At 35.4% G+C, this 11,203-nt stretch overlaps 2 protein-coding genes across 2 annotated transcripts; one reads left to right on the top strand and one right to left on the bottom strand.

Moving 5' to 3' along the window:
* The first annotated feature begins 338 nt into the window (after nucleotides 1-338).
* On the top strand, nucleotides 339-4,707 carry LOC127105860 (ATPase GET3B). Its single transcript, XM_051043073.1, has 11 exons — nucleotides 339-576; nucleotides 720-931; nucleotides 1,023-1,085; nucleotides 1,184-1,294; nucleotides 3,152-3,226; nucleotides 3,344-3,412; nucleotides 3,500-3,565; nucleotides 3,675-3,740; nucleotides 3,822-3,920; nucleotides 4,104-4,235; nucleotides 4,342-4,707. Exons 1-11 carry the CDS (start codon nucleotides 441-443, stop codon nucleotides 4,477-4,479), a joined length of 1,167 nt encoding a protein of 388 aa, XP_050899030.1. The 5' UTR covers nucleotides 339-440; the 3' UTR covers nucleotides 4,480-4,707.
* A 29-nt stretch (nucleotides 4,708-4,736) lies between these two features.
* Nucleotides 4,737-10,940, bottom strand: LOC127105861 (ABC transporter G family member 28). Its single transcript, XM_051043074.1, has 14 exons — nucleotides 10,438-10,940; nucleotides 10,276-10,352; nucleotides 9,556-9,831; nucleotides 9,275-9,338; nucleotides 9,045-9,191; nucleotides 8,878-8,912; nucleotides 8,714-8,787; nucleotides 7,664-8,520; nucleotides 7,014-7,310; nucleotides 6,365-6,856; nucleotides 6,135-6,283; nucleotides 5,747-6,036; nucleotides 5,517-5,656; nucleotides 4,737-5,332 (listed from the first exon to the last, which is right to left on the bottom strand). Exons 1-14 carry the CDS (start codon nucleotides 10,674-10,676, stop codon nucleotides 5,176-5,178), a joined length of 3,294 nt encoding a protein of 1,097 aa, XP_050899031.1. The 5' UTR covers nucleotides 10,677-10,940; the 3' UTR covers nucleotides 4,737-5,175.
* Between the last annotated feature and the right edge of the window lie 263 nt (nucleotides 10,941-11,203).

Here is an 11,203-nt window from a genome sequence, read left to right as displayed (position 1 = left end):
TTGTTTGAATCCAAATTTATACACGATTTATTTAGGAAGAGTTTTGCAACCCATTATAATCCTCTTGACTCAAAAAATTAATCTATACTCAGATAATAAACCGTTTCTATTAGATACATACTAGGATATTATTATAAATAAAAATATTAGAGAGTATTAGAATAACATTTATAGAAGAGAAGAAGATAAAAATTAAATTTATATGATTTTAACATATAAAAAGAAGATGAATAAAATGAGAAGAAAACAAATAATTACAAGAATAGAAAGACCTAAAAATACTATAATTTTTTTTTTAATTAATGATTTGAACATAAATATGACTTTCAAGGATGTTTTCTATTTCTCATATTTTTGCAACCTAAACTTAAACCCTGAACCCAAAAAAAAGTGGCGTTGTTCTCACATAACTTCTCTCTGCTTCTGTAAACACTTCAGCAATGGCGGCGCTGCTTGGGCACATTTTCAAGACCCAAAAGAACTCCATTCTTCTTCGCAACATCATCACAACTTTCAATACTATCTCCTCCTCTTCGTTGCACCAAACACCTTTCATTCTCCCAACTTTATCTCAAGGTATTTCAATTTTCAACTCATAGCGATCACAACAATCATATACAAAATTCTCGACAAATTTACAGCATTTTCTAGGGCTTTACGCATATTATTGATGAAACACTACTCAATGTCGCGTTGAACTTAATGTGTGAAAAATGCAGTGAGATTGATAGGAAATGCAGCAGAAAGTGTTTGTGGATTTGATGAAATGGTGAAAGGGAATGATAGGAAGTATTACATGCTTGGTGGGAAAGGAGGTGTTGGGAAAACAATCTGTGCGGCTTCTCTTGCTGTCAAATTTGCTAATCATGGACACCCCACTGTGGTGGTTTCAACTGATCCTGCTCATTCATTGAGTGATTCTTTTGCACTGGTAGTTATTAATGTAACATAACAAAATATATTATGAATTTAAATTTTTTTCCATGTTTCTGCAATCTGGATAAAACTGTAAGTCCTTTTAGGATTTGACAGGGGGAAATCTTGTTCCGATTGAAGGAGTGAGTTCTCCGTTATATGCTCTTGAGGTATGAAAAATTATTATACAATTTGATATTGCTTTGTTGGTGTTTTTCTGAACTGCATGATGTGATTATGTGTTGCTTCTTTGTTTGTTTGATGACAGATAAACCCTGATAAATCGATGGATGAATTCCGGACAGCTGGTCAAAAACTTGGTGGTGGGGGTGCTAAGAGTTTAATGCAAAGCATGGGACTTGGAGCAATTGCTGACAAGGTGGTTTGTGCATTTAGTTTTGAGTGCTTTTGAGGGTAATTGTGCATGGCTTTGTATGCATATGATTAAGGTTTTAAACCGCCGACTCATAGCAGTTATGATCCCTTATATTGTGATTGCAATGCAGTTGAAGTTGATGGCACTGAACTTTAGTTTTAATCTAAAAGAATAAGGGGATATACAAAATTGTACAAATTATAGAAAAAATAAAATGAATCATACTATGAAGTCATTTGAAAAGAGTGATTGAACAGTTATTTTAAGAAAAGGGACTCAAGTTTATGAAAATCAATTTGGTGCATTGAAGGTTGATTAGGGAAGCGATCTATCTACTACAATGTTTGATGGAGCAGTATCAGATGCACCAATAAGACTTACTTAAATTTCATTGACTTGGAAAAGACTTTTAATAGAGTGCTTATAGAGATTTTGTTGAAAGCCCTAGAGAAGAAAGTGGTTAGGATTGCCTACATTTGAGCTATTTAAAATGTTTAAATATGTAAGATGGAGTATCGACTAGTGTGCAGACATAAAGTGGAGAGACCAACGATTTTTCCATGTTGCACTAAGGTTCAACGGTAAGTTCTTACCTTTTTACTCTAATTTTGGATGTACTCACGGAACACATCCAAAAGAGTTAGCACTGAGATGTATGTTTTTTGCAGATCGTATAATACTGTTTGGAGAGTCGAAGAAGGATTTAAATGAGTGGTTGAAGACAATTTTTAGAAACACATGACTTTCGCCTAAGCAGAAGTAAGACAGAGTATATGAAACGTAAGTTTAACAAAAGGAGAAGCGTGTCTAACCTATAGGTGAAAGTTGAGATTATATCATACCACATGTCACACGGTTTAAATATTTTGGGTACGTAATACAAAACGATTAAGAAATAGAAATAGGGGTGTAAACCATTGAATTCAAGCTAGGTGGTTGAAATGGAGGAGGGCCCTAGGATTCTGTGATACAAAAGTACGAATTTTATGTGACACAAAAGTACCGCTCCAACTGAAGGAAATGTTTTATCGAAAAACACTAAGACCCGTGATGTTGTACAAGACAGAATGTTAGGCGGTTTATAATCAACACGAGAATAAAGTATATGTAGTAAAGACGAGGATGTTGCGTAGTAAAGATGAGGATGTTGTGTTTGATGAGTGGTAAGATTAGACAAGATAAAATTAGAAATGACAATGTTAGAGAGTGTTGGGGTAGCAATTATAACACATAAGATGACGAGAAATATGCTTAGGTGATTTGGGCATGTAGAGAGAAGATTTATAGATTTTGTTGTAAGGAGAGTAGATTATATGGTGAAGAGTAAACAATTAAAGGTAGAGGAAGACCTAAAAAAACTTTAAGAGAAACTATTAAGAAACATCTCGGGATTAACGAATTGGTTCAAAACATGGTCTTGGATAGAATATTATAGAGGAATTTGATCCATGTAGTCATCCTCATTTAGTGGAATAAGGCTTGGTTGTTGTTAATATGATATGATTGTTTGTTTGGTCACTGTTGGAGCATATGATAATAATATGCTAGTATGATATCTGTTTGAGCTTTTTTTATATAGTTATATGTATTTGTATGATTAACCAGCAAATAATCACTTCATGAAAATAGGAAACAGTTAGCAAGCTAATTTAAATATAACATCAGCTATTATCGACTATTACTGAAGAGACAAATTTGAAATTGCTAGATGTTTGAAATAAGTTTAGTGAATTTTGACATTGTATTAACAATTTAGTACTGCAAAGTACAGACTAGATTGTCTGTTTGGTGATATAAGCAAGATAGATTAAATGTTGTTAACATTCTCTTCTTGTGTATGTGTTAATGCCATTGCTGTAGTTAGGGGAACTTAAGCTTGAAGAGCTGTTGCACACTCCTCCACCTGGAACAGATGAAATCATTGCAATTACTAAGGCATGTATAATTGTTTATTTATCTATTTGTTTATTTTAAATACAAGCATTGGGAACATTAAGCATAGCATGGAAAATGTTTTCTGATTTGTCACCTGATTATGCCATTTTAATCCAGGTGATGCAATTTCTTGAGTCCGAAGAATATAGTAAGTTCAGTCGGATAGTTTTTGATACAGCACCAACGGTTAGTAACAATGATTAGTTCGTATATGAAGTCTTTATGCAAACATAAGAAGAAGAAAAAAATAATTGTTTATGAATCTGTCAATAGGCTCATACACTTTGGCTACTGTCATTGCCTGAATTCTTGGATGGATCTCTAGGCAGACTTATTAAGGTATAACTAATATGTCCATTGATACTTATACTACCTCACTTTTTATTTAACTAGGCCATGTTCATCTTCATCTATATTAGAATTTTACTTAATCAATTGCTCTGCCCAGATGAAGGCGAAATTAGGCTCAGTCTTCAATTCCTTGTTGGGAAAAGAACAACCTCAAAACAGTTCTGTAAGCTATTATATTTGTATATTATTATTATTATTGTTCCCCCTTTTCAAAAGTCTTATTATTTTGTATTTGAACTTGCAGTTAGACAAACTTGAAAAGCTTAAGGAGAGAGTGGCAAAAATACATGATCTTTTCCATAATCCAGACACTACTGAATTTATAATAGTGACAATTCCTACGGTAATGCTAAGCTTCACTTTTACAAGACTGCTTGTAGTGGGCTGGAAACTGAAATACTACTAAAGTTGATTATTCAAATGGGCTTGCTTGTCATCAAATCTGATTGTAAAATGCTTTTTGTCTGCTTTTTATATAATTTTCACTTCACTCATATGGTGATTGTTTGATTATGGCCTCCTAAAGATTATGGCAATTAGCGAATCGTCCAGATTACATGCATCCTTGAAGAAAGAAAGTGTGCCTGTTAAAAGACTAATCATTAATCAGGTCTTACCTCCTACGTCAGACTGCAAGTTTTGTTCGATGAAAATAAAGGTAATAAGAAATTACTCATCCATCTTCCTAGTCATGCACGCGCACCTTGAGGTTTTCACACTTTATTATTGGTCAATTCGTTTTGGTTTGATTGGTTTACATGCAGGATCAAATGCGCGCAATTGAGACTATCCACAATGATTCAGAACTTGCTGGCTTGAGATTATGCCAGGCACCCTTGGTGGATACGGAAATAAGGGGCGTTCCAGCTCTCAAATTCATGGGAGATAAGCTTTGGAGATAAAACTTTCATAGTAGATAATTCGCGAAGTTCAGGAACATGGATCACATTATAGAGACACTTAAAACATTTTAAAGAAGTTTTACAACTACTCTTGCATATTTTCCAGGAGTGAAATGGGGTACTAACAGTTTGTTACATAATATATTTTTAATAGTTAGATGTTAGTCTCTCTTTTCTTGTTTAATGAATTGTAGTATCTGATAAGGCAATAAATGTTTGTTACAACTAGCAATACGTACACACCTTTATTGAAAGAATAGAATAATTTATAAATTACATTGATAGTGTGAGATATCATACATTTGGCTGTTGTCACCACCAAACCAATTGGTGGAGGAATGAATAATACTATTAAACTAAACAACTGTTGAACTATACTGTGTTATGCTGAGCTTACCGTTGAAGCATATTGAAAACTAATAATTGCTTTGAAAACAGCAATTAGTGAGAAAGGGTATCTTCTAAGAAAGTCTAAGGCTACTTTACTTTATCCACACCTAACAATTGCTCTCAAACTTGCTCTGATAATCTTCTATTTTTATACCAGGATAGATACAACAGATGTCACATTGCTTTACTAGTTGGTGAGCATAGTTCATGCATGACTCATGAGTTGTAGCACCAGCCAGAGTATTGGACATGTAGTCTTTAATTTATCCGAATTAAAAATCAGAGGGTTGAATGCTGAAACTATTTCTATTTCTTCTGGAATGTCATCATACAAAAAAATGCAAGCATGCGACTGATTATTCCTGTCACAACAAGGAGTCCTAAACATTGGTACCAATGTTTGAGATCATAGCCGTATTTGTTGAGTGCACCACATCGGCTTATTAACCAAACTCCAGAATATCTACATGGTGAAAAAAAAGTCATAAATTAGTCAGCTGAGATATCTAGACATAATTCAGCTATGGAGCACTTAGACGGACACAACAAAGACACTGATAAAATTGAAGTGATTATATATAATCACAACTATTAGCGTCATACATGGACACGCTACATAGTAAACAAACATATATCAGAATCCAAACCTTTTAGCATTTGATATAACAAATGCTTCAAGAGCCCACTTGGTATAGCACAAATCAGATAGGAATTCCACATATTTGCTTTCCTCTTCATTGTCATAAGTTGCTAGGAGAGTCAAAACTACCGGTAGTAACACGGACCACTGCGTAACATAACACGAGAAATGGCTTGTAACTAAGAGTGACTAAGGCATAACCACATCAATTATGGCTGAAATGATTTAGATACTTACTAGCTGGGCTGGACCGGGTTGAAGAAAGATTGCCAACACATAAGCTATGCCAGTGACACAATACACCAAACATAGTAGAACAATGTAATTATCTGTGAAAGATGATCTTGGATTGTTGAAGAAATAGAACATGGAAAGATAAACCAAAGGTTTGATAATTGTACTGAAATGGTCAACTGTATCCTTTGAAAGAAAGTAAGCGAGGCTACTCATCCCAGAAGCGCTTTCTCTCCAGTAATGCAACTTATCCAATGAGAATGATCTCAGAGCAGCAATCTTGGAAAGAAGTGCTGAAAATAAAGATATTATGAAGTCGCAAAGTAGTAGTTAACTTTGTGATAAAAATTAAGACACCAAATAAGCACTAACAAATTCAGATGAAACTTACATACTGCAATTACAGTGTATGTATAACCAGTTGCTCCAAACGATTCATCACTCACTTTGGCAAGTGTTCCTAAGCAAACACCAGCCAGCAGCAGAATCAGAAAATCTACAGCTTGCGTTCTAGCTTCTCGCAACCGCTGCTTACCAACTCTGCATGGAACCAATTTAGATCAAATCAAAGATCAAGTTTTGATAATAGTTAGCTGAAATATCCTTCCTCTAGCGACTTGCCTTCCAAGAAAGTATTTGTATTGTATGAAAGATCCTGGTGTAGTCCTGTTGGACAAATCGTTTGAAGCTAAGAAGTTGAGTTGAAGATTGTCTCTCTTCATCTCAACGTTGCACTTCACGTCCTGCCAAAGTTCTCCGGCAAAAGAAGGTGCGGCAGTAAGCTTTGCATTAGGGTTAGGTGCTCCTTGTGTCGGAACACCGGTTGGAGCTGACATTCCTTCTATAGTATGCAGCATATCCATAGGCACAGAATATCCATTATGAAGCATCCATCTAACTGGTAGTTGTTTATGGTTCACTCCTGAACTTGCACTTGGTTTTAATATTCCTTCTAAAATGTCGATGTAGTAATCTGGAGGGTTGACACGGTCGGGGACAACGACCCCCATGCTAGAGAAGTACTCTTCCACTTTGTTCACAGGTCCATGATACACTGTTAGACCTCCTTTAGCAAGCAGTATAAAATCGTCAAACATCTTGAACAACGTGTAACTGGACACCACATGAAAACGAATAAACAAAACGGTTATTATCTTGTGTACATGACATCATTGCAACTCAATGTTCGTTTTTATTTCTATGCAAGAAGCATTAGAAGTCATTCTCTACGTCTTTAGAGTACTCGTTAACATTTGCTATTAAAAATTACCTCGGTTGGTGAAGGACCATACATATGTTTACACCTTCAAGAGCTTCACGTCTAAGTGCTCTAAGCAGTAATTGTGAAGATGAACTGTCCAAACCGGATGTAGGTTCATCCAAAATTAGAAGAGAAGGTTCCATAACCATTTCTAATCCAACGTTTACTCTCTTCCTTTGACCTCCAGAGATTCCTCGTTTCTCTATTGTCCCAACCAAAGAATCTCGTATTGCCTGCAGACCCAAAGATTCGATGACTCTTTCAACCACCAACACCTTCTCTTCTTTCGGTAGATCAGCCGAGAGTCTGCAATGACATAAATGTAGTAAAAAAGTGAGAAGAGAATAATCAATAGTTTGAAAGAACAGATAAACTCGTAAGTCTTAACTCTGCCATCTGAAAGGCACTGAATGAGTAAGCAAGCAAGGCTAAGCAAATACCACTTTAAGTACTTGTTAAGTGTTATCCAATAGAGAATACTGCGTAGCGAAATTTGAACAAATCATCATTGTTTCGCGATACACTATTGTCAAATAACGGATATAGGCGCTATAATACTGTAGTGTAGCGAAATTTCCACGATTTGGGATTGACAACACTGTACTTATTAACATGCACAATGAGACAAGAGAATAAGTGATGGATTTTAATATGTTTACCTGCATCTGGCACTAAACCACAGATTCTCTTCAACTGTCAAATTTCCATGGACAATATCATCTTGTGGAACAAAGCCAATGATCCTCTTGAATGATCGAATAGGCGACTCCTGACCATTTACAAGAACTTGACCGGTTGTGTGGCATCCAGTTGCTTTTCCAGTTAAAGCAGAAAGAAATGTTGTCTTACCAGCCCCAGATGGACCCATGACTGCAGAAACTCGGCCTGGATATATCTTACCAGTCACACATCTTAACAGATGCTTGTTTTTCCCTTTCAACGTGAGTGTTAAGTCTTTAAAAGCAACCTCAATTGTAGGCCTCTTCCTTATATCAATGTCATTAGCCATTGAAATCACTCCAGAGAATGTCAAGTTCTTATTTTGTTCCTGTAACGCCTTTTCCTTTTCGATCTGACCATACGCGTATTTGAAAATTTGACTCTGAGTATGCAACTGCTTACCCCTCGGTGCTTGCTTTTTCACATTCTTATCTCCTATTTGCACATTGAACCCTTCTTGACTATCAGGATCTTGCTCAATATCATTTATTATTTTTGAGAGGTTGTTTTTATCCTTTTTCTTTGCTTTTGATGAACCAGGCATAGGTGGTAACACACCTTTGAAATCTGGCATCTTCGATGTTTTTTTGCGCGAAAATGTACGCGATAACTGTGATTGTAGTCCCGTTGCATGTTTCTTAGCAATGTCTTTTGCTGATTTCCATTTTTCGCGCGCTTGTGTTTCTCTCACACTTGCAGCAGCCCTTTCTCTTGATTTTGCTTGTCTTCTTTCTCGAGTAGCGAGAACTTGATCGGAACAGTTGTATATGATAATCAGCAAAAAACACAAGCCGGCCTATATCAATTATTGAGTAGTAAGTTCTTTGTGGACCATGGTAGACATGAATGATATCAAGTATCATTGAAATGTGACATGTATAACTTTTTTACGCTAAGTTGCATTTCTATTAAACTCGTATATGTAATACTTATGGAAATAATATGAGTATCAGTTTTTTCATAAATTGAAAAAGTTAAAGATTACTCACAAAAACCAGGAGACCATATGCAGTAATATTTTGATTTGCTGATTTAGGCTCACAACTTGCAAGCCTGAAACATCCTGAGGAAGACAAAAATCAAGAAAACGGAAAGGCTCAACAGAATTATCATCTTATACCGCATAAATTAAATCATCCTCGGATACACTTACTCTCTTGAGCTGTAGAACCTGTTCTGCAGTAAGACCTGCAATTCATATATAAACAAAATTAGCTCAAAAGAATAATATACGAAAGTTGATTGTTACAAATTCGATCAAACAATAAGCCAAAAGAAATTAATGTCGATAAGTAGAAGTTGAGAGAAAAATGTTAATACCCTCTACTGCAAGAATTTTTTATGATTGTAGATGGACAGTATGATCCTGCTGAACAGAATACCTCGCTACTACTTGCAATGTCAGCCCAAATATCTGCTCCTCCACAACTATGGTTATCTTTTCCAGGAGGTAACTGATAACGATATCTGCAGATTGGTTCTGCTGATAAATATTAAAGTATGCCAAAAATACGAACGCACAACATATAGAACTAAACGGAAGTACTTACGGTGCACATATCCCACTAGTTTTATTGAGTTCCCCCCGAGGACAAAAAGAGCCCAAAGGACAAGCTTCAATAAATGCAACAAATAATAAGTTTAATTCCTACGTGCTATAACAGAAAACCCGACTCTAAAGAAAACAGATAAATAAATGCACGAAATAACACAAATTGATTACGAAGTTCGGCAGAAAGTGCCTATGTCTCCAACAACAAAGAGGTTACAACCGCAATTTAGAACCATGATTGAAGATTGTTGAATTAAATAAGCTTATATAAATGCTTACGTATCATGCATGTGATGCCACGAGGACAAAAGAACCCTTCACAGCAAGGATGGCAATCAACAGATCTAGCAGGTACTTCCTTCTTCTTACTATTAAGATCAACTTTCTGATTAGCTTTGCAGCCCCAACCAGGCTCACATCCATTAAGCCAAGAACTCATATTACAGTTTAGGTTTGGCTTCAGTAGGTTTCCTTTGGCTTTTCCAGTGCCTCCTGCAAAACTTCTAGCATAGGCTTCAATTTCTCCTGCCGTGCACATCCTCTGTGTAATATCTCCTGAAACAAAACAGATAACGTATAACGCAATTAATCCCCCTACACACTTTGCATGATTAAAGGTATTCTTCTTTTTCATCCAATATTGAGGGTATCTTAAAGCTTTCAACCAATGACTAACTAGCAGGGTCGTCTTAAGTTTTTGAAGACCCTGTATAAGTTAGTCACAGTTTAACCGTGACAAATATTTTATGAGACTCTTCTTAGCTATAGGTTAATCATGACAAATTTTGGACCATGTGTGGTAGCCTGCCTTGCACGCCCTCAAAGACGGGTCTGTTAACCAATATCGCAATGTATTGTCAAACATATTTTTGTCAATAGTGATATGATCCTATTAACATCAAGGTTTTAAATCTTCTCTGCGCCATGGAGACAAAAGTATCAAATTTTGACATCACCGTCACAATTGCAGTTGCATAGTAAGAAATGGATGTAAAGTACCTTTCATTTCCTGGGCACACATGGTCAAAAATGTGAGATCCTTGGTGAAATTGAAAGCACCATCCCAATCAGCATCCCTAAAGGAAAAACAAAAAACAAATATTTGAATCATGTTATTGCAAATGAATGAGAGAAAAAAGAACATTGTACAAAGGGACTCACACATCCATTATGCAATAACCCAACTCTTTCTTGATTGCACCTTTGAAAACATCTGTATAATTGGACAAACTATTATACAATTCCTTAGCGAATATCTCAAAACCAGCACCACCACCACCACCACCAGCAGCAGCATTTTTCTGACAAGAAACAAGTTGTGGCCCAACATTGAAACTGAACAATACAACAATTATAACAACAAAACCATAATGTTTCTTTATTTTATCTCTTTTGTTCATTTTGGCATCAGAAAAGATGCGTTATTTATTTATTTATTTTGGTTTATTTATTTACAAAATGTAAGATTTATTATTCACATGACAAAGGGTGAAAGAATTCAACAGAGATTCATGAGGAACAAGGGATGAGGAAAATGGAGAGAAACGACAGAGAGAGAGAAAGAAAAAGAGCTGGAATTTCGGGTTTTCCTATGAAGAAATGGCGGCAAGGAGGAAGAGATGGCGATGTATGAGGGAGCAACATTTGGTTATATGAAATCAAACAAATGTGTATGAATGGAAGAATGAATGAATGGATGAATGAATTATACAAAAAAAAAACATATGAATTAGAAATCATTGTGTAATTAAGACAAGTGTCACCTCCCTCTAAAAATCTCCTACCATACTAGTAGTAATTTCTTTCTTCTTTTTTTATACAAGCTATAGTAGTTAATTTGTAATTATGATTGATTATTAAATTTTGTTTATTTTCAGTTCCATTTGATAAATAAAATACCAAATATTCTTGTTGTTCATATTCAAAA

This window comes from Lathyrus oleraceus, chromosome 7 (genome assembly GCF_024323335.1).
Source record: "Lathyrus oleraceus cultivar Zhongwan6 chromosome 7, CAAS_Psat_ZW6_1.0, whole genome shotgun sequence".
In the NCBI taxonomy this organism is placed as follows: Eukaryota; Viridiplantae; Streptophyta; class Magnoliopsida; order Fabales; family Fabaceae; genus Lathyrus; species Lathyrus oleraceus.
This window is presented reverse-complemented; position numbering and strand designations above follow the sequence as displayed.